Raw genomic sequence first — 23692 nt, forward strand, 5'->3', positions numbered from 1 at the left:
GTTCCCACAACTCCCTCTTTGGGTTTCATTAATTTGCTAGAGTGGCTCACAGAACTCAGAGAAACATTTTACTTAACGTTTATCAGTTTATTATTATTATGAAGGATATTATAAAGGCTACAGATGAAGAGATGCATAAAGCAAGGCGTGTGGGAAGGGGAACGGAGCTTCCAGGCTCTCTACAGGCACACCACCCTTCAGGAACCTCCACATGTTCCCCTATCCGGAAGCTCTCCAAATCTAATCTTTTCGGATTTTTATAAAAGCTTCGTTAGACACAGTCAATTAAATCATTGGCCACTGGTGACCTTCTCAACCTTCAGCCCCTCTCCTCTATGCAGAGGTTGTGGGGGAGTGGGGGGGACTGAAAGTCCCCACGTTTAAATCCTGCCTGACTCTTTCCAGTAACCGGCCCTCATCCTGAAGCTACATAGGGGCAGCCAGCCATCAATCTGCTCATTAGCATACAGAAAGACAAATTAGCAATTTAGAGATTCTAAGGGTTTTAGGAGTTGAATGCCAGGAGATGGGAAAGAAGACCAAATATATATTTCACAATATCACACTGGCCCTGTTGTAATTTTGCAATGCTTGTATTCCTACATCCAAAATGGTGCCTCCCTAAGAGATTTTCAAGGGTAGCTTTGATTATACACTATTTTGCCATCTGGGCTAGCTTTAGAACCTAACCCACACACCAAATCATACTCCATCCGCCCTCTCCTCAACCTTATGTAACTCCACTCTAAAAGTAAATTTAAAAAAATAATAGTAAATAAGGTATTAGCCTTTACATTCTGCTGTGAAATAAAAAAAAAAAAGAAGAAGAAGAAGGAATAAAAAAAGGTAGCTGGTGTGCTGGTGGGTCCCTGTGATCCCAACTAGTCAGATGGCTGAGACTGAGAATTGCTCGAGCCCAGGAGTTTGAGGCTGGCCTGGGCAACATAGCAAGATTCACATCTCTTTTAAAAAAAGGTTTTGCATTACACTAACTGTACAAGGCCAACTAATTCAGTTTGGGGGGGGGAGCAAATCTTTACAGAGAACCTTTTGTGTGCAAGGTACAGTGCTAGGTACAAAACAGGCAAGTGAGGAACGTGCATTCATTTAGTAAAAGAGATAAGGTTGGTGAAAGAGATGGCCTTGCCGAAATAACAGGAAAATATCTAATCCAGCAATTTCCTAGTAACATCTAAGGATCAATCATGCGCTCCCCCTACTCTGTGCTCCAGCTAGCCAGCAGGCACCCTGCAGGGTTCCCTTTTCACAAACAGCGGAAAGGAGCCCAACAGACAGGAAGAAAATGTAAATCTTTCTCTTTACATTCACCAGCCCAAGGCCTTTAGAATGTTTCTGTAGCCTCAAGGTGTTCCGAAGAAGCCCCAGGATGGACAGCAGGGGAGCTAACTCCAGGCCTCAGTTTCCTGCCCAAACCCATACCTTAGGGGCAAAGTCACATTCCCTGCAATAAGCCTGACTACATTTCAGAGATAAGCAAGTCTCCAGCAGCAGAGAAAAAGCAAGAAAGATGGACAACCTGACGCCTCACAGCCGTCTGCTAATTACTCCACAGCTGCTTCTGTTTCAACAAACAATAATGACTATTTTTTTCCTTTCTCTTTGTCCCCATAAAATCAGCAAGGCACTCACCTCACAGCTGGTACCCCCTCCTCTTTCTTTGCGAGACCAGACACGCTGTCTCCCTGCTCTCTTCCCCCCCCCCCCCCGTTTCCCCTCTCTCTTCCACTCTCACTCTCTGTCCTTCTAAAGGACAAAATAAACTTTTTACTTTTATATATCCTAATCTCTGCGTGAGAAATCTTTCTCCTCCACCCACACCATAAGCACCTACTAGGCTTTCCACTCTAATAGTTGGCACATGAGCAATTTAAGGAAAAGCAAGTTAAATGCCGTAAGAGTAGATACTAAGCACTAAGGAGTTCAGAAAAAGAGACTACAATAAAAGCATCAGGGAAGCTTAATTTTGATAGAGGCTGTGAAAAATGGTATAAATTTTAGGTATATGAAGTTAAATCATCTTTAACTTAAGAGTGTCAGAAGTCACACAAATTTCACATTCCAAAAATCAGAATAAAGGGGGCTTTCATTTCTGGAAATAGTGGGCTAGGTAATTGAGACCAATCAATCTTCCACCTCTATGCTAAAAAAGCTGCAAATTTGTAAAAAATTAATTCTTAAACAACAAAATAAAGCTAACAAGATAGCAAAGATTTTGGACAAAATCTAGGACAAGGTGAAAACCAGAAATTAAGCCCAATATGCAAAGTGGATTTCATCCTGAGGATCTCTCTGACCTAACAGCTGCAGTTTAGTGCCTTTATGAGGCAACAGAAACAAATCAAAGCCAGGAGTCCACCCACAGTGTGGAGTCTGAACCACCTCCTTCTCCTGTTGCATCTTAATCTGGTACCACAAAGAACGATACCCTCAAGGTAAAGGTGCAGCAGGAATAATGGACAACAGAAACAGACCCCATGGAAACTCAGAAAGTGGAATTAAACAGAGATTATAAAACAACTATACTTATCATGTTTAAAGAGTTAAAAATCAAGCCTCAAAATTAATAGCAGAGAATAAGAAACTGCAAAACAATGGCACAAACCAAATAGAACTTAAGTAACTAAAAAAATACAGTAACTAAATTTAAGATTTCAGTGGACGAGTTTAATAAGAGATTGTCAATAACTGACAATTAATGAAGAAATTATCCAAAATATAATATAGAAAAACAGAGTAAAGAGACATAGAGAATACCGTGAAAAGGTTTAAATTAGTAAAGAAACACCCAATGGAGAAGCAATATATGAATATAAAATGGTTACAGAACTAATGAAAGACACTACTCCACAGATTCAAGAAGTCTAATCAATACCAAACAAATTGCCTACATCATAGTGAAAATGCTGAAAACCAACGAGAAAGACCAATCTTAAAAACATCTATAATCAAGAATGAAACAGGTCTTATTTAAGAATGAAGATAAAGTATGTTCAAAAGGTGACTAACAGAGAACACATGGAAATTGCTTAATTTAGCTGCCACAAAGGCATAATTACACTATGACTGGGCCTATTGCTGAACCGTACACTTAAATTACTTCATTTACCAGATATGTGGTTTTCTATTTTGAAACGGTAGCTTGAATCTAACCAAACAGCAAGATTCTTGGCAGGTGAAAGTGAAGAGTGATAATCAGCTAAATGGTCTTGACAATTCTTCCTTTCTTACAACCATAAAGAATTTCCCCATAGGGTAAAGGCAATAAGACTTCAGCTGAGAAAGATATTCCGGCAGCCTCTACTTTGAGACTCTTACAAATTATTCACAGCTCATCTCAGATTCTATCTGAAAAACTATAAAACCTGTCTTTATCTCAGCTCAATTTCTTGCATCAAAAAGGAGTCTGCACACTGATTCCTTTCAAGGATTTCAGAAGGGTGTTCTCTAAACCGTTTTATGGTGTCTCTGTGGAAACAAACATCAATAAACCAAACTGAAGAATGGACAAATCTTAACTCGCACTTGGTCCCAAGAGGTCATTGGGAATTCTGGTCACCAAGCAGCACTTGGCTTGCTGGGTGCCACTCCTGACCTACCCAGTTGGACTACCTGGGGGTCCGAGAATCTGCATTTTAAAAGGGCCCCAGGAAGTCTGGTTTTCCGCTGACCACTGCTATGAACGAGTAGGTCTCCCCTTTTTCTCTGTGAGCACTGACATTCACAAGGGCAACCAACTCTCAAGACGCTTCAAGTTTCGGTCTTAATTCCTTAAGTTTTCTGCAAAACAGGCCAGCTGGCTTGTTTCCTATTAGAAGAAAATGCTCCTGGCACAGCAACTGGTACACGGCACATAATAAATGTGTTCTGTCCTGCACTTATATTCTGGGATTCAACCATTTCCAACCAGGAGTGCCCACATCTCCTGAGTAGCCTGAGCTGTTCCAAGACCTCTGGAACCGAACCGGCTCTTCACTTGAGGCCTGGGTGGTCCCACCTAGCAGAAAAGTGGAGAAAACCGACAGACGCCTGGCAGTCCTGTGCCCACTTGAAAGGGTCGGGGGAGCTTCTCCCCACGACCAAGATGCTTTCCCATGGGCTCCCTCGGCTCCCCTCAGGCTGGGCCCCGCAAGACCCCGGCCCTGGCGACTCAGGACCCTGGGCGCGTGCATGGACTGAGAACAGGCCTGTCCCTAACCCTAACATCAGCCGCAGCTCCCCATCTCGTCAGCGAAGAAGCTAGGGCCCAGGTTTCGCCGCCAGGCCAGGACCCAGGCCTCACTCACCTACCAGCGCGCGGGAGGCGAGACTCCCTCACCTCGGCGGCGCCCGCCCCAAACCGCCAGCGCAAAGCTGACCGCTCTTAAAAAAAAAAAAAGAAAGAAAGAAAGAAAGAAGGAAAGGAAGAGGAGCGGGAAAGAAAAGAAAGAAAATAGCCTTTGCTTTTGTATTCCCTTTGACCCTTTAGGGCTTCCTCTTCCTCACCGCCACAACAAAGTTCCGCCCCGCTTCCGGCGGCGAAACCCAATCCGCAGGTCTCTTCCTCCCCGGGAGCCCGATGGAAATCCGGTGCCCGGAAAGGGAGCCGGGGAGACTTGATTGGGCCGTTCACACCTCGGCAAGACGATTGGCCAGCTCACGCCTGGGGGGCGGGCTGGGCCGTGGGATCACGTGACACAACCCCTGATGCATGATTGGCTATTCATGGGAGGGCTTGCCACCGAGGAAGGGGCGTTTCCTAGGGGACTGAGGGAGGGCCAGGGCGGTACGAAGCGGGGGTGGGCCCTGCGCGTAATGGTAGCGCTGTGGCCTCGCGTCCATCTTTACCGCTCTCTTGGACCTGTCACAAAGGAGTCGTGCCGCCGCCGCCGCCCCCTCCCTCCGGTGGGCCCGCGATCTAGAGAAAGTCAGTGCCGCAGCCCGGCCACACTGCTCTGGGAAGTCCCCTTGGGCACGCGGAGCGGGAGGGAATCCGAGGGCTGGGGACGACTGTGAGGGAGGGAAACAGCCGCTTGAGCCCGGGGCGGGCAGACCGGACTGGGGCCGGAGCAGGCTCCGAGAAAGGGCCCAGGAGAGGGGTGGCGTTGGGCAGATCCTGGGAAACAGCTGGGAGGTTCTCCACCTAGGCCCGCGCTTAGGGCGTCTGAAGGGGTTCCTGGAGGAGGGTGTACCCCCCTTGGGGGGTTCTTCACCAGAGGAGGTTCTTGCAGGTCGCCCTTCTGAGGAGGCTGCAGCTAACGGGGCCCAGGTGAGAGGCAGGTATCTCCTGGGGAGGCCCCTGGCATTGAGGGGTGCTCCTCAGGGGTGCCTGGGGCAGAAAGGGTAGATGAGAGAACGCTTCCTTTTGTGGAGCTTGCGGTTTAGGTGGCACGGGTGCGAGGCAGATCTCCCCCAGTGAGATTTAGAAACGCCCTGCGGTCGAGAGAGAGAGAGAGAGAGAGAGAGAGAGAGGCTAGAAGGTGGGAGCCAGAGCTAGCGGATTCTCCTACTACGGAGGCCGGAGCTGAAACGTGGGTAAGGATCTTGGGGAGAGGGAGTTTCTGGGTGATTATGGGAAGACACCCCCCTCCAAAGGAAAGTCCGAGTGAGAACTAGTGAGAGGGAAACCGGAATGGCAAGAGCTTTTTCTTCTCTCTGGAGACCAACCAGGTGTCCCAGACACAGGATTCAGCTACTTCTGGGCTTAGTAGTGCCTGGGTAGGGTGGGGGGAGTCCATCCCACAGCACCACCCCCTGCGTGACTGCAAATTAGGCATTTGTCGTTGCCTGTTGCCCCACTTTCCTTGTCTTTGAGGAGGGAGACCAAGGCAGAGCTGGTCAGCTGAGACTCTGAGGTCCCATGTTGTACAGCTCTCCGAGTGAGGTTGCTCCCTCTGGAGTGTTGCACTTTGAACTTTGAAGGGTTGGAAATGTCTATTACGGACTGGGTAGAGTCCCGCAGTTTTCCGGGGCCCTCACCTACCATCTGTTTGTGCTTAGTGAAGTGACTTAACCTCCTTAAGTCTTCTGTAAAAAAAAAAAAACCAACGCAGCATGTGAAAGTACAAACTGCGAGCTGTGTGACAGTTAGGTGCTGTGATTCTACCACCAAACGGGCTGCTGTTGAGGAATAAAAGTGAAGGCACTTTCTAAACTGTAAAGTGGTATGTAGATGTAAGGGGTTAGCATTAATACAGTTGTCGTCTATCACCTATGGAGTGCTGGGAGCCATATTGTACTGCAAGCTTCAAGGTTCACAGCTTCTTACTCTGCTCTAAACCCATGATTTCAAACCCTGCTTTAGATGGGGGTGGAAGGGTTTCCAGTTTTTGCTTTCATGTGCTTTGAACTTCCAATGGTGCTGGCAAGAGTTAGCACTATCATACAATCTTTTCCTTCAGGAATTTTTTTCCCTGACAGCCAAAATTTTCCTCCAAGCAATTTGATCTCAATATTGTAAACCTCTTCACCCTTTTTCCAATGTATATATTCATGGCTTTTGGATGTCTACAGGTAGTGAATTTCATGCTTCTTCCCTCAGTTTGGTCTGTAAAGAGACTGCCTTTTTTCCTCCATGAATATTAGGCCTTGTCGTGGTAGCCCCAGACTATATATGAGGCACATTTGAGATTGCTTTTAAATTTTTCTTCCACAGTGGTTCTTGCTGTTTTTGACCTTATGTACAGTTTGCATTTCCTGGGATGACATCGTGCTTTGTAGACCCCTCTATGATATTATTAATGTAAGATACTTGTTTCCATGTGTGACATATCACTAATGTTTGGTTGGTGCCTGGTTTTCCAAATATTAGGGAATTTATTTGTGATTTGTGAAGTAGTTTTTTTTTTTAGATGGTCTGAATTTCCTGTTTTTCTAATCTTATATTCCATGGGTCTTTTTAAAAAAATCACTATGGTGATTTTTGTAAGCTCTCTGATTTCCCAGGATACTTGTTGTCCTGACCTACTGCTTAATGTCTTTCTGTGTCCTGCTTTTTGCCTTTTTTTTTTTTTTTTTTTTACAAGCTTTTCGTTGTTTCTGTACTCAATGATTATTTTAAAGTTGATTATAGGAAGCGGTCCAGCATACTCTGTGTGGACTTCTTCTGCTTTGTCAGCAAAATAACTTTTCGTTCAGCAAGTATCAAGCAGAAATAAAAACTTAGCATTTTGTATAATACTGCGTTATTCTATAGTGAATAGGGAGAAAAACCTACAAATCTGAAGTGTGTTTTGGCAAGAGTTTAACAAAAACAATTGTGTGTTCCTGAAGTTCATTCACAACAGTCTGTTTCAACTCATGAGCTTAATTCAGTCTATCAAAAATTGTATGTACTTTCCCTAATAATGAACCAATTTGTTACAATCAAGTGAGAAATCCCTTTGCATCCTTTAAAATACAACTTTAGTTGATACTCAATCTGTATAGTTTAGAGAAAATATTAGGAATTCTTGAGGATGGTAATTACTATTACACTACTTTAAATTGGAAATCTTCTGTATTTTGTAGTGAGATCCTTGTAAAGTATGATGTGACAGTCACAATATTGCAAAAGTAAGTGGAAAGTCAATATACCACAAATGGGAAACACAATGGAACCAGTAATCTATTTCAGAAGAGTTATTTGGGGATAGTATCCATGGATTTAGCTTCTCTTCAAGCTTTTGGCATTTTCAAGGCATTTGCCATTGAATTTGGGTAGTTTTTCCCTGGTATTCAGATAAAAAATTGAAAAGCAGAATGGTCAGGAAGTAGTAAATGCCAAAACTTGTGTCACAACTTTTAGGAGGAGACTTTTACAACTTTTAGAAGTGCAAGGGCCGGGCGCGGTGGCTCACGCCTGTAATCCTAGCACTCTGGGAGGCCGAGGTGGGCGGATCGTTTGAGCTCAGGAGTTCGAGACCAGCCTGAGCAAGAGCGAGACCCCATCTCTACTAAAAATAGAAAGAAATTATATGGACAGCTAAATATATATATATATAGAAAAAATTAGCTGGGCATGGTGGTGCATGCCTGTAGTCCCAGCTACTTGGGAGGCTGAGACAGGAGGATCGCTTGAGTTCAGGAGTTTGAGGTTGCTGTGAGCTAGGCTGATGCCACGGCACTCACTCTAGCCTGGGCAACAGAGTGAGACTCTGTCTCAAAAAAAAAAAAAATAGAAGTGCAAAATAGTATTTTTCTCTTTGGTTATCTATTCAGTAAGTCAGCTTTTGAAATAGTTTTCTTGCCAACTCTATCACTAGAAAAAAACATACAAATCTGTTCTTTCCAAAAGGGTGTGGTTGCTGGTTAAATATATAAAAGCAGTAACTATAGATAAATGGCAAATATATAAGGCTAACTCAGGTAAATAATGGTGGGCTTTTAGAGAATATTCCCCCTTGTTTCTGAACTTCTGAAACTGAGAATACATTTGAAATAGCAAGGAATTGATGTACTCCTTAAGTTTGTTAAGGAAAGAACCTTGCACATAGCTTTCTTATTACTTGAAATTACAGTTTCCAGGCATAATTTCATGGGTTCTATACAACTCAAATAGAAGGTTTGAAATACCGTATTCAGCAAGTATATTATTACCTCATAGTTTAATGTATCCGTGTTAGTTTTTTCTTACCCCCTACCTCCTGAAAAATTGTTTCCTCTCCTGTGTTCCCTTAATGAAGTGATTCTCAAAATATGGTTCCTATCCTATCCCTCCTCATGGGAAATGCAGCTCCTTTTTTTTTAGTTCTTACTGCTTCACACTTGTTCATACTTACATAGGCCTGAGGGTTACTTATTAACAATGTACAAAGTGAATTACTAAGGTTTACTAAAATATAGTATCATAAAACTAGAGCCGCATTAGAGTTTACTGTGGTGTCTAATACCTTTTTCTCCCAGGAATTTTGTCCTGGAAAACTTGGCACCATTGCAAAGCTTCTCACATGTCATATGCAGAATAGGGATTCCTACAGTATTCAGGAAGGGTGCTTAGTTTGGGGTGCAAATGATCTTGAGTTTTTATTGTGATTCTTTTTGTTTTTTAATCAGAACTATTTATCTTTATTTTTATCATTTTATTTTATGGGCTTTTGATTAACCTTTCACTGTGTGAGCAGGGATATTTGTACCAACAGTATTTTGGCTTATAATTTAAGACATGAACGTATCACAATGCAAATATAAGTCCTCTGTTCCCCTTTTGCTATTGCTGATCTGTAAAGTCACCTAAAAACTTGCTCAGACAGATACTTCCAGTGTCATCAGGATCCTTATCCACTGGAAAACTGATAGAGAGGCCATCTTCTGGTAGACCTGACGTTTTATCCGTGGGCTCGGGGTAGGGAGCTAAGTTTGTTCCTAACCTGGGCTCCCTTGGCCAAGAGCATGAGGAACCTTTTTTTCATGTTTCCTCAGTGCCTGTCATATAAGCATTGGGCATATATATATACTGAATGGTATTGTCTCCGTGTTTTACAATTTTGGAAATTCTGTCTATTTTCACAGACTTAATAATAAATTCACTTAAAGTATTTATTGAGTACCTGTTAGGCTCTAATAGGTATCCGAGTAAATAGGCAAGTGGGTGTTTTTAGACACCATTTTAAGTAGATATTACTAAGGAAAGTGTTACTATTCATGCTGTTCACATATATACTTATTAGCAAAGAGTTTTCTATAATAGAAAAATCCTTTTCCATCAGATTTGTGTGTATTTGAATAACTTGGCTATATGATTCCTGTTATTTGGCCTCCTGGGGGCGGGTAGAAAACCCAAATAGTATAGAATATTACATTTGTTTTTCTCCCCTCTACTGAAGCTGTCATTAGCAATTACCTCAATTTTTCCTTAGTATTTCCTTTTGGGTCCAAGGCAAATTTTTCAATCCTTGAGTCTAGGGATTATTTACTTCTCCTTTTTTTACTATTAGTTGCTTCTGGAAGTTCCTTACTCTATCCCAGGCCTAAATTTTATTTTTCATTACATTCTTTGAATGCTAAAAGGATTTGTCCTTTCTCCTTTGTACTGTTTCAGGTCAGGAATGTATTCTGTAATTCTTTCTGGCGAATGGTTCGCCTGACCACAGATGCCACTGCTGCTAGGTTAAAGAGCTCTCAACATCTTAGGGGCAGTTTTTTCCAGATACTCTTTTCCTAAGAGTTCAACCAGAAAAATTACCTACTTTTGAAGGTGTACTTTCTTAAAGATCCTCGGTGCCTAAGAGAAGTATCAGAATCATCCAGTGCTTTTCCCAAAACGCTTAAAGGTTACAATCCAGGGGATAATCATACCGTGTGACTTAAACCTCAAAGGCCCACTGCCACTGCACATAGATAGTTTCGGACACCTGGGTGATATGTAAAAACACCTTATCAAGGCTACCTTTCCTTTTGGGGGAAAAGTGAAATTCCAACCAAATACTTTACAATCTTCTCCCGTCTCTCCCCACCCCCCCCCCCCACAAAATACCAGATGCTTTAGAGTCTTGAGATAGAAACACTCTTGTTAAAACATCTTTAGGTAGTTTCTGTTTCAGCTAGAATGTGTACTCTTGATATATATGTACTTATCTACTTATTGCAGTACCAAATAACTAGTCTTATTGACTTCCAACTTTTCTCCATTTAAATACAATCTTCAGTAAGAAACTTATGATCTTAGGGTGTCCTGCAGTATATTTTTAAAGCAAGCATATTTTGGTAATGTTCTCTGTCTTGAGGGTTTGAATACACTGGTGTATGCATTTGACAAAAAGCACATTTATCATTAAGATCTGCACATTTTATTATATGTAAATTTAAACTTCTAAAATATTGAAGTCTAGTTAGTGATATGCATACTGAATTATTTAGGGGGAAGTATGGTGATACATGCCATTTACTTTGAAATATATTTTAAAAATTAGATGGATTGATGGTAGACACAGATGGCTAGACGTGATAAAACAAATACAGTATTAATAAAATGTTGATGGTAGAATGTAGGTAATGGGTATATAATGTTCACTGTTTATAGTGAATTTCAATTTTGCTCTGTTTGAAATTTTTCATAATAAAGTGTTGGGAGAGGGGAATAGTGTGACACTAGAAGCTATGGCTTTAATGCATTCACTATCTTAGGGAAAAATCTGAAAACATTTTCTGATGTGAGACAATCACTAAAATTTCCAGTGTGTTATATATTGTTGTTGTTCACGCTATTCAATTTAGCTTTTGGTGGGGGAGGGTTGGAAAAAATGCTGCATCCTTTATCACTATTTTGGAATGATGAGGTGAAAATTACAGCTATGGTAATTTCATGCCCAAAGTCTGTTTTTCCTTCCTTATGGTCATTCATTTAACCAGCTTTTCCTTTCTTGGCAGCATAATCCTGAAGCCTTATTTTCAGGGGAAAAAATGTTTTTTCTCACTGCTCTGTATTATGACTGAATGCAAGCAAATATTTGAAGAGATGAATCATTGATTCCTGGACCATTTGTTAGAGAGGGTTAGACCAGTTGGCCAGATGTCTCTGTGGTGAGCTGTTTATGATGGTAGATGTCTGTGTTTTGTACTGACAGTGAGTAACAGAACCTCACTGCTTTAACACTAAACTTATCAAGACCTCCAAGTTTGATGACTTTTTGTCTCAGAACAGATATAAAAAATATAAAATGTAAAAATCTAATCATATATGATTAGATTAGAGAATGGAGAGAATAGTGTTTACTTTGTTTTTTAAAAAGACAAGGATCAAAAGTAATAATACCACACTTAAGAGAAATAGATTTTCAAAGATGTTTGATTGTAATTATGCTCTTGCAGCAAAATCATTATTGAGACTCTAATGATTTAAAAAGCATTGCTATTTAGATGGTGAGAAAAGTCTTTCTACTAAGCAATGGCATCCAGTGATAAAAATTATCATTAAATCAGTTGATGATTGCCACCAATGCAGATGCAACATTCATCTATAAGATTATGCGACTGGCTTTTTTTTTTAATCTCAAAGTTAACTTCACCAGCTAATGTTGAGTAGTCCTTCAAAATTAAGGCGAAGTATACAGGTATTGTAGATGTGTTGCCTTTACATGATCTCATTTTCCATTCCACTCAGTCTATCTACCCTGGATGATACTACCCAGAAGCAGGGTACCATCTAGGTTTATTCTGATGCTTCATAGGGCGGATCTGGTGGGAAATATATAGAGCATTTTTCTTTTCACTGTGTCTCATACACTGTACATATCACTAACGGATATAACTGTATTCTGATGGTTATTTCGGCTGACCTTTCCAAAGGACTACATTCAAAGATAGTCTTAGTTCATTTTTCTGGAAAGGGAGATTAACATTTTTGACCCCAGAAAAATTGCTCTTTAGTATTTCAAATTGCCCCTTAATTCAGTCAGTAGGGCCTGCCTGCCGTGCCAGGTTTTGTGTTAGGTTCTACACACAGTTATTTCCAGACATGGCCACCATCAGAATCATCTGAAGAGCTTTTAAGAAAACACAAATTTGGGCCCGAATCCTAGAAATTCAAATTCTGGCTATTTGGAATGGAACCAGGGATTTGCATTTTAATAAGTACCATAAGCAATTCTAATGCCACCTATGGAATTATTAAACTACAATACCTCCCCATGTTCTTTACCTAAAAGTGTAGATATGTGTAGATTATAGATAAGTAAAAATTATTTTTGTTCAGGATAGATGAATTCTATAAAAGATAAATTCTTTAGTTTTAGTGCCCTTAAGTCTTACTCCAAAGTCATCCTCCCAGGTTATTTGGTTATTTCTAGTTTGATATGTGCTCATTTTATAATAACATCTTGCATTTTTGGATCCAGTTAAAGTGTCAGGCACTGTGCCATGTTTATTACATGCACTATTTCATTTAATCCTCACAGTAGTACTGTGAGGTAAGAGCTATTACTATCATCATTTTTTAAAGTATGTCAACAGTCAGGTTAATTAGGATGCATAGCAGTAAATATTGCAGGGCTAGGACTTGTGCCCAGGTCTGTCTGACTGCAGAACCTGGGTACTGTGCTGACGGTGGCCTAGCAGCCTATGTAAAATCTGTAAACTGAGTATCACTATCTTAAAACAATAGTCCTTGGGCCACATAATGCTTTTTTTATTAATGAGATAAAACAAAGTTGTCTAAAGTGCAATTGTTTAGCTTTCACTCTATCTTTTGCCTATAGCAGTCACAACTTCTCTGTTAAAAGTATCATGAGTGACAACCATTTCCAAATGAAAAGCTGTGCATTTTTAGTGCTGAATAAATCTGAAAGATTGTGTACTTTGTTCATTTATGTGGCCTGTCTGTGGCTGTAACCCTGAAGAGTATTCTGTGGCATTTCAGAAATTCTTTAAAGGCAACAGCTCTTGTGTTTTTCCCTGTATGCTTCATAGGCTTTCCTTTGTGAAATGCCTTACAACTTCTTCCACCTAATTAGCCTCTTCTTTACACCTGGTTTTTGCAGCAGGTCCCTTTTTTTTTTTCAGTCTTTGGCTTTAAAGTATTTGAAAACTTGTTTTTTTAAACTCCATTTCCTCCTCTGACAAATTTTATAGTTGACATCATTTTCTGGGTCATTTAAGGAAAATGACTCTTGGAAGAAATTGACTTGAAATACACTTTAGTTCAATTTGAAAATGAAAAAACTTAATTTTTGTCTTTTCACCTCCAAATTAAGTCAGATTTTTAAAAATACCTGCATGTATTGGGTATCTTCCAATTACCTTGTACTAAATGGAAATCGACATAGATTAATTATTCTATATTCAGCTTATATAATTCTTAGGAAAAATTTTTTGGATAGAATATGAAGTTTAAGAATTTGAGATTCAACAAACTTTTTTTTTTTTTTTTTTTTTTGAGACAGAGTCTTGCTCTGTTGCCCGGGCTGGAGTGCTGTGGCATCAGCCTAGCTCACAGCAACCTCAAACTGCTGGGCTCAAGTGATCCTCCTACCTCAGCCTCCTGAGTAGCCAGGACTATAGGTGCATCCCACCACACCTGGCTAATTTTTAAATTTTTCATAGAGATGGGGTCTATGTTGCTTGGGCTGGTCCTGAACTCCTGGCCTCAAGTGATCCTCCCACCCCAGCCTCCCAAAGTGCTGGGATTATAGGCATGAGCTACCACATCCGGCCTCTCCTCTCTTGTTCCATCACCCCATTCCTTTCTCTCCCCTCCCCCTTCTTTGTATATATTGCATTAGATATTTCGATCTTCATCTGTCTCATATTCTTCTGTTTTCCCCCTGAGTACTAATTAAACTGGGAAGATACTGAAAACAATTTGCCGCAAATCTGTCCAGAATAATGGAAGTAATTTTTTTCTTCTAATCCCACTGAATTATAAAATTTATATCTATTCCTGAGACAACGCCCAGGATATTAGGAATTAATGGTAAATGGCCAAATGTTGCATAGGGACTACACACCAGCATGGTCTATTCCACCAGCCCATGTCAGGCTCCTGTTTCCAGATCTTTACTTTTTTCTAGAATCTAACCAGATTTTATCAGCTTAATGAAGAGCTGGTTCTTTCATTGGGTTTTTTGATGATAAATATACTGTGTGATGAGAATGGCCATCCGTGAATTTCTGGAGGGCAGAGACTATCCCTTGTTTGTTTTTATTATCCTAGCCCAGCCGTGGTGCCTGGCACAAGGAGTTTAGTCAGTATTTTCAGACAAAGATAATTGGTGCATCTTATTCTGAACCTTGTAGCAGACATACTGTGCAATAAACTGATCATTGTGAAAATGTAACTTTGTGATACTAATTTGCCTTTCCCAAAACAAGAATCTTGCTTACACGACAGAAAAACATTGTAACAACTTATGTGATTTCTGTAAGTTCTTGAGCCTCCAGTTGGGAAATCTATGTAGTTTTAGTAATTTAAGTGGAACATTCTATCCTTTTATTCTTCTGGTGCTATCACATTTGTATCATAACTTTTTTTAAACAATAAACATCTGTTCTGTCATTAGATATTTTATTTGAAATATTATATTTCCCATATATATAATAAAGATAATTTTTTTTTTGCTGTTTCTACCTGGTTAGACAATTCATTTTTTATCATAAAGGGAGTCCTTGAAAAAGCTGTACACATTCTTCTAATGTATTTCTGTATAGATAGGGAAAACTACATATGTTTTTAAAAAATTAGTTATAAAAAACCTAAAAATGAATAAAACTCCTATGGTTTACAAGATATGGTTTAGCAATCAGCTTATTAATATAATGACAAAAAAGGAATTATTGATTATAATTCTGTTATCCAAAGATACTTCTTTGTGTTGGAATCTTATAAAAATAACCAAAGATGATTCTTCATTGGAATCCTAATGTCTATAAAATCAAGGATGAGTAATTGAGTGGCCCAAAATCCTTTTATTCATTTTCCTTTTCCTTGTTTTATTTTAGAACTGCCATTGGATGACCAGGATTCCCTGCAGTTGATAATGTTGGAGATAAACTCTGAAACTTTCTTCAGCATTCAGTTATTAAAAACAAATAGGATGCAAGTTCCTCACCCCCAGGTTAAGAAAACAGTACTTGGAAAACTCAAAACTATCTAAATGATCGTCTTTGGTTGGGCCGTGTTCTTAGCAAGCAGAAGCCTTGGCCAGGGTCTGCTGTTGACTCTTGAGGAGCACATAGCCCACTTCCTGGGGACTAGAGGTGCCACTACTACCATGGGTAATTCCTGTATCTGCCGAGATGACAGTGGAGCAGAAGACAGTGTTGACACCCAGCAGCCACGGGCTGAGAACAGTGCAGTACCCACTGCTGACACGAGGAGTCAACCCCGGGACCCTGTTCGGCCACCAAGGAGGGGTCGAGGACCACATGAGCCAAGGAGAAAGAAACAAAATGTGGATGGGCTAGTGCTAGACACACTGGCAGTAATACGAACTCTTGTAGATAAGTAAGTATCAGACTCGCAGTCACCTCCAGTGTAATGGAAAGGGTTCTGCCAGGAACCATGACTTTTGAACTCCTTCAGTTCATTTAGGACATAGTCACCAAGCCTTGTACTCATAGGGCAAGGGAAAATATTTTATTTCTCCTCTGATGGCATAGTAAATTATAAGGTTTGATGTTTTTATTTGCTATCATCTAGTCATATGTGGAAATGTCTCAACATTTCTGTCGCAGAAAATACTAATTAAAGCTATGGTCTTTATTAAGGAATAGAGTAAATATGGAGTGAGTTTGTGTTGCTAGCTCCGGTAGGAAATGGTTTCGTGAAGACTCACTCTTAGTCTACTTGCCTATATATTCCACTGACCAGAGAGTCAAGATAAGTTGTTTTACCAAGAACATGGCTGCATGCAACTTCTGTTGGCAATGTAAGGGCAAAGGTCAAGGAGAATTGCCATCTCCCTCCTTTTGTTATATCCCTTATTTGGCTCCCTTTGATCCATTTAGGGAGCTTGTCAGTTTAAACTACAAGGCACAGCTGTACCTGTTTTGTCTAATTCTAAGTACTAAACCTCAGAATGAATAACAGTGAAATCAAAGAGCATTGTTCAAGTTGAAAAAACATTTAACTTAAGAGTACATAGTTCAGTAATTAAGAGCACAAATTTTAGAACCATGATGGACCCAGGTTCAAATTCTGGCCCAACTCCTTAGTAGCTGCATGACATTGGGTAAATTACTTTAAACCTCAGACTCCTCATCTATAAATGAGGAATATACTTTTCTTATAAGGATTATCATGAGATAATATATATAAAGCATCTAATATATAGCTTTGTACATAACAATTGCTTGATAGATGGCAGTATTTTTTAAAAAGTTACTTTTGGGGCCGGGCGCGGTGGCTCACGCCTGTAATCCTAGCTCTCTGGGAGGCCGAGGTGGGCGGATCGTTTGAGCTCAGGAGTTCGAGACCAGCCTGAGCAAGAGCGAGACCCCATCTCTACTAAAAATAGAAAGAAATTATATGGACAGCTAAAAATATACAGAGAAAAAATTAGCCGGGCATGGTGGTGCATGCCTGTAGTCCCAGCTACTCGGGAGGCTGAGACAGGAGGATCACTTGAGCCCAGGAGTTTGAGGTTGCTGTGAGCTAGGCTGACGCCACGGCACTCACTCTAGCCCGGGCAACAAAGTGAGACTCTGTCTCAAAAAAAAAAAAATAAAAATAAAAAAAAATAAAATAAAATAAAAAGTTACTTTTGGGTTTGTGGGTTTTTTTTTTTTTTTTTTTTTTGCTTCAGGCCCTGCTAATAAATCTAAGTATATAAATATTTGATAGTCATATTTATAAAAACCCAGTTTTGTTTAGTGCCTCAAAAATTGTAACATAAAACAGGGTGTACCTACAAATACAAACAAATCCTTAGAACTATATTAAACTCTTCCATGAAACATTTGTTAGTCTTCAAGAAGAATATTTTTTTATATTCCTCATACTGTAAAATTGGAATGAAAAGTTGTACTTCCCAAATAAGGAAGTAAACCACAAACAATGTTAATTTAAGCCCATTGGAAAAACAGGTGCAAAATAGATTTTGCCATATTTTGAAAGTGAATGATTAAAGGAATAAGAGCAAAGTAGGAGCCTTATTTTCAAGTTCTGGAAAATGTTACAAATTATAAGTGACCTTGTTGATAAAGCACATGATTCACTTACAAGAGGCAAGTGTTGTGCATTTGAATAACAAGGTAACTTTTCCCCTTAAACCTCTTTTTTACTGAATTGTAGGTATATAACTCTTCTGAGAATGGAAAAACAAGGTGTGGAGCAAATGTGGAAGGAACTTGTTGGAGAAGATAATGGCAAAACAGAATTCAGACAGTTTATAAACATGGATGTATAGCTTGTTTTTTAGGAGGTATTGCAGGAGAAGAATTTTCTAACCTATAAAGTGTATAAGGCCATTAAAACCAAACATGAAAGATAATTGGGACAGGTGGGCTTAGTAAGAATATACCTACATGGATATATGCTGATAATTGCAATTATAAAATGGTCTGAATTATTGTCCTCTTCTTGCTACTTGTTTACTTAGGAAAGGATGACACTGATCAGAGAGAAGAGCACTGTTCCTAATGCCATAGTGTGAGAGTTGCCGTAGGAAAGCGTTTCATGGTGTTGGTTTCTAGTTTCCACAACTCTTGTTTTGAAATAAATTGCCTATTTGCAGCCTGTCACCTCTATATCCAGCTTTCTTTTCATCTAGACAAAGTTTTTTTTTTCTTATTTTTTTGTTGTTTTCTAATTTTAATCCTACATACTTTCAATCTAAAGTCATGTTCTTCAGTTCTGGAAATTTCTCGGCCATTATCTCTGAATAATGCTTCTGCTATGATCTGAGTGAATTCCTCAATACTGTCTTCCAGTTCATTAATTTTCTTTTTAACTATGGTACATCTGGAGTTATACCATCTATTGAGATTTTTATTTTAATAACTATTTCATTTCTAGAATTTCTAATTATTTTCATTTCCTCTTGATTCATATCTTTTTTTTAACTTCCTATAACCTCTTATAGTTCCCTTAAGTACATTTATTTTAAAATCATTTTGAAGTGCTATTTTTGCATATTTTTGGCAGTGACTTTATCCTCAGATTGAGACTGTTAATGATCTTAATGTTAGTTATTTTCACGTGCTTTAGGATTTAATTTGCAGCCTCCTCTTGCTAGAAGTTTAGTCTCCACTTGTATGTGTGTGTTCTCCCACCTCTCTCCCCCTTAGTGTTCTGTCTCTGTTTGCAGGGATCTTCATTCTATTCTTCTTCACCTAAAATTGGAACTGATGGCTCTGAGTTCCCATCCCACTATGAGATGCCCAATTCCTGCTGCATAGCTTTCTTTCCTTTTCCTCACTGGAGACTTGCAGCTTTATACCACTTGTAGCTCAGATTATCATTCATAACTTTTTTCAGCTCCTTTCATTCGGAGAGGAACTCTACCCCAGGTTCATTTAGTGAACCTGTTCCATCCTTTGCACAGGTGAGGTTTTGGTCTCCATTATCCTACAAGCTTGGAGCTCCCAGTCACCTCTGTCCAGTTTCTGATCTACAGCCCGCTAGCTCTTTGGCTTTAGCTCCTGCTTCCCACCAGAAATTTCTGCTTCGTTTCTGTTCCACAAAGGAGTTTACCTTGTTTTTTTTTTGATTGTAGGGATGTGTGTGTGTCCATTAAGTTATCTCTGGATAGAATCAAGATGCTCCTATTCCTTATTGGTTGCTGACTCTTTGTTATATTTTATTATTTTTTCTTTTCTTCCCTGATCCCATTCTCCTCTTCACTACCCATCTCCAAATATCGGTAGGTAACCATACTAGTGAATTTAAGGTATGTTCTTCCAATTTGCTGGCTATATGTCTGTTTATGTCTTTTGTAGGAATAATATTTATCTAGAGAGTTTTGTGTATGATTTTAAAACTTTACTTAACTGATTTAGTTATACAAACTCCTTTGTTTTTAACTTCTCTCTACATTCTTTGAGATCTACGTTGCTGTATGTGAATCTACAACTGCTTCTGACTGCTATGGAGTATTATTCCTTTGTATGGCTTGAAAGTACTATATTTTGTTAGTTTTCGTCTGGTGATGGTCACTTAGGTTCCTGCCACATTTTTTTCCTACAAATAACACTGCAATGAACAGCACAAATATGCATCAATTTATGGACCTGTGTAAAAGTTTCTCTAGAATTGTTGGGTATGTGCATGCTTAATTTTATTATTGTCAGAGCACTCCTCAGAAATGTTTGTATCAGTCAGTTATTTTTTTAATTTTTAAGTAAAATTTTTAAGAAACTATTTTCCCTTATTATGAAAGGCCACAGGTTATATCAGACAGCCAGCACCTGATGAGTACCTGAAATGAACATAGTAATTCTCATATCACAAGGTGATTCTGAGGGTTAAATGACTTAAGACAATAGTTTTCATGGGGTTTTTTCCACAGTAAAACAGAGACCCACAAATAAACAAATAATGGTGAGTTCTTAAGCAATTAGAATTATCATTGTTTCAATGACATATTTATCAAATATTTCATTATTGACCTTCCCCTGAAGCACTTCCTTAAGATTTCTGGGATCACAGTTTGAAAACCCACTGAATTAAGGTATACAATGCCACTTTTAGAGCAATGTCTAGAATATTAAACAGATCCTTAATTAAGTTTTGTTTTGTTCTAATACCATTTTATAAAGTATATGCATGGAGTGATATTTCCCAGAAGAAAACTTTAAAATGAAGATGTTTATGTAGGCCCTTGCTTCCCTAAGTCCTCAGCTGACATTGTCATCTCCCTTCTGGGCATGTCTTTGAAGTAAGTCTGAGGAAGATGACATTGACCTTCTTGGCCTGTCTCACTTGGCATTGGCCTCAAGGCATAAAACTAAGAGGCTCTGGTCTCCAGTTTTAGTCCTGTGCTTTCACCTCAGGCCACAGAGTGGTCCTTGCTTGTACCAATCTCCCCACTGTGTTTGTGGACCATTATGGGCAGTGACCGTGGAAATGAGCACACGTGGTATATGCACTGGTCTTTATGGGTTGTAGGTCAGGCTGTCTCTTCCATCTCTTTGCCTACACTTATTTGTTTTCCTTTCTCATTTCTCTTTCTACTCACATACTTCTGGTTTGAATTTTTATTTGGAATTGTCATTTGTCATTTCCTCAAATTTAACGTCTTAAATGTTTTTTTTCAGTGATCAGGAACCTCCCTATTCAATGATTACATTACACGAAATGGCAGAAACAGGTATTTTTTAAAGTTTTTAACACTTTCTAATGAATTAATAATAATGAAAAATGTGGCCGCCTTTTTTTTTGTAAGATAAAAGATTCCAGCAATACTTAGCATACATAACAAAGAAAAAAGCCCTTAGTGTATGGAGCTTTTCCTGTACAAGTGTAACAGTCAATATATATTATATCCTGAATACATAGATGCACCTCTGAGTGATGGTTTTATCTCACTTGAAATTAAGAAAAAGAATTTTGTTTTTTTTAAGACAGAGACTCATTCTGTTGCCCAGGCTAGGGTGCCATGGCATCACCCTAGGTCACAGCAACCTCAAACTCCTGGGCTCAAGCAATCCTCCTGCCTCAGCCTCCCAAGCAGCTGGGACTACAGGCATGCACCACCATGCCCAGCTAAGTTTTTCTATTTTTAGTAGAGATGCAGTCTCCCTCTTGTTCAGGCTGGTCTTGAACTCGTGACATTGAGCAATCCTCCTGTATTGGCCTCCCAGAGTGCTAGGATTACAGGCATGAGCCACTGCACCCTGCCCCCCCAAAAAATGTTTTTTGTCATTACCAGATCTTTGATCATACTGTTCTAGAATGGGGAGAATAATTTTTTGTTCCTCAGTTTCCTAAGTATTATTCTGGAAATAGGGCCAACTGTTGAGTATACTTAGTTTTCTCAGTTAACTCCTATGTAGTAAATAAGATGCTTAAAACTATAACCATAATTTGAGACCTCAAGACCATAGCTTAACTTTTTTCCAAGTAAATGTGCCCCCAAATCACCAAACTCCTATAACTTAGGATTTTTTTACTCTACCATATTGACTAGTAACTGATGATTATGTCCATGCCAAATATTAGCTGCTTAAAAACTATAGGATGCCAGCTGGGCATGGTGGCACACTCCTATAATCCCAACACTTAGGAAGGCCAAGGCTGGAAGACTGCTTGAGGCCACAAGTTTGAGACCAGCCTGGGCAACAAAGCAAGACTCCATCTCTACAAAAAATAAAAATGAGCCGGGTGTGGTGGTGTGTACCTGTAGTCCCACCTACTTTGGGAGGCTGAGGCAGGATGGATTGCTTGTGGCCAAGAGTTCAAGGTTGCAGTGAGCTGTGATCACACCACTGCACTCTAGCCTGGGTGACAGAGTGAGCCCGTCTCAAAATAAATTTAAATAAATAAAAGCTACAGATGAAGACCAAAAGTGTTTCCTTTAATGTGACGTCATCTTGTGTGACTCTAAAAGTTATATATTTTCACATTTTTAAAATAGTGACTCCATCGTATAATCTTCTTGGTTTGCTTTTAGATGAAGGATGGTTGGACGTTGTTCAGTCTTTAATCAGAGTTATTCCACTGGAAGATCCACTGGGACCAGCTGTTATAACATTGTTACTAGATGAATGTCCATTACCCACTAAAGTAAGTTAATGTTTATCTTTTATGAAACTATCATCTGTGCTTAAGTACAGGAAAATTACCACAATGAACATTTGATATAATGCATTTCCTCTTTATATGTTTGGGGTCTGTTCTACGCAATATTGATTTCATTATGTAAATTTGTTTTTTAATGATCTGTTATGTCCTTTATCAATAACTTACTACAAGGCTTTAATTTAAAATTTTAAAAATGTTAAAAATAGAAGCATTTATATCTGAAGTGGTGATCTTTGGAAGCTAGAAAAGAATGTTCAGTTGTGGAGCTGATTTTCTTATCTTTCTCAAGGTAATTTCCTCATAACAAAACTTTTTTTTTTTTTTTTTTTTGAGACAGAGTCTCACTCTGTTGCCCAGGCTAGAGTGAGTGCCGTGGCGTCAGCCTAGCTCACAGCAACCTCAAACTCCTGAGCTCAAGCGATCCTCCTGTCTCAGCCTCCCGAGTAGCTGGGACTACAGGCATGCACCACCATGCCCGGCTAATTTTTTCTATATATATTTTTAGCTGTCCATATAATTTCTTTCTATTTTTAGTAGAGATGGGGTCTCGCTCTTGCTCAGGCTGGTCTCGAACTCCTGAGCTCAAACGATCCGCCCACCTCGGCCTCCCAGAGTGCTAGGATTACAGGCGTGAGCCACTGCGCCCGGCCATAACAAAACTTTTGAAAATATTTTCTATTAAGAAGAAAAGCTGAAAGCACTTTTGAGTCTTACTCAAACATGTTAATTATCAGTGTAACCATGATTATCCCTTATGTAGAGCAAAAGTATCAAACTTTCATTGAATTCGTCCATATGTTCTGTGGAATCCTTTTGTTTTTTAAAATTTAGATTCTGACATCTTCACTTATCTTTTTAAGCCTCAGACAATTTGGGCCCAATACAGAAAAACATTGTGGACAGAAGGGAAAAGACTCCAGCCTAGTCACTGTTGAATTGACCTTTGCCTAGGCTTGTATGAGGTTTCTGTTTTACTTTGCCTCAAAAACTGTTAGGATTTGTTCTTGCTTGGTAAAACTTTTTTTAAAAAGTAACTTTTTACTTCAATGTCACTAACCCCTAACGTTATCAATCATAATGGCATTTGAATGGGTTTAATCTGTTTAATGATTCAAGATTAGCATATATTTGATACAATTGGTACATTTCAAATGAAATGGAATCCAGCAATTCATGTGGGAAAACTTTTCAGGTTGATCAGATATTTCCCATGAAAAATGGTATCATTGGGGTACGTTATGTAATTTTTTGTGTTGTCATTCTGAGTTTATTTAACAACTGGTTATAGCTTTAGTCTCAAAAAATGAACCTGGAGAAAACAACCTGAGTAGTACATATATATCAAATCCACTTGTACATTTTTGTTTTAGGATGCACTCCAGAAATTGACTGAAATTCTCAATTTAAATGGAGAAGTAGCTTGCCAGGACTCAGGCCATCCTGCCAAACACAGGAACACATCTGCAGTCCTAGGCTGCTTGGCCGAAAAACTAGCAGGTAACTCTGGGTCACTCCACAGAGGAAGATCTTAAATTGTCTGAC

The 23692-nt window shown here is 39.4% G+C and overlaps 1 protein-coding gene across 2 annotated transcripts in view; it reads left to right on the plus strand.

The window, feature by feature from the left end:
- The first annotated feature begins 4803 nt into the window (after positions 1-4803).
- RSPRY1 (ring finger and SPRY domain containing 1) overlaps positions 4804-23692 on the plus strand; it is a 38424-nt gene continuing 19535 nt past the window's right edge. The window contains exons 1-5 of one of the 2 annotated variants that reach the window (XM_069497761.1): positions 4835-4924; positions 15409-15913; positions 20665-20717; positions 22020-22132; positions 23521-23647. In XM_069497761.1, coding sequence (XP_069353862.1) covers positions 15564-15913; positions 20665-20717; positions 22020-22132; positions 23521-23647 — 643 coding nt within the window. In that variant the 5' untranslated portion in view covers positions 4835-4924; positions 15409-15563. Of the gene's footprint in view, positions 5267-15408; positions 16180-20664; positions 20718-22019; positions 22133-23520; positions 23648-23692 lie in introns of those variants that run through there. The other variant, XM_069497762.1, reaches the window with a different exon arrangement.

Source organism: Eulemur rufifrons, chromosome 23 (assembly GCF_041146395.1).
Source record: "Eulemur rufifrons isolate Redbay chromosome 23, OSU_ERuf_1, whole genome shotgun sequence".
Taxonomy (NCBI): Eukaryota; Metazoa; Chordata; class Mammalia; order Primates; family Lemuridae; genus Eulemur; species Eulemur rufifrons.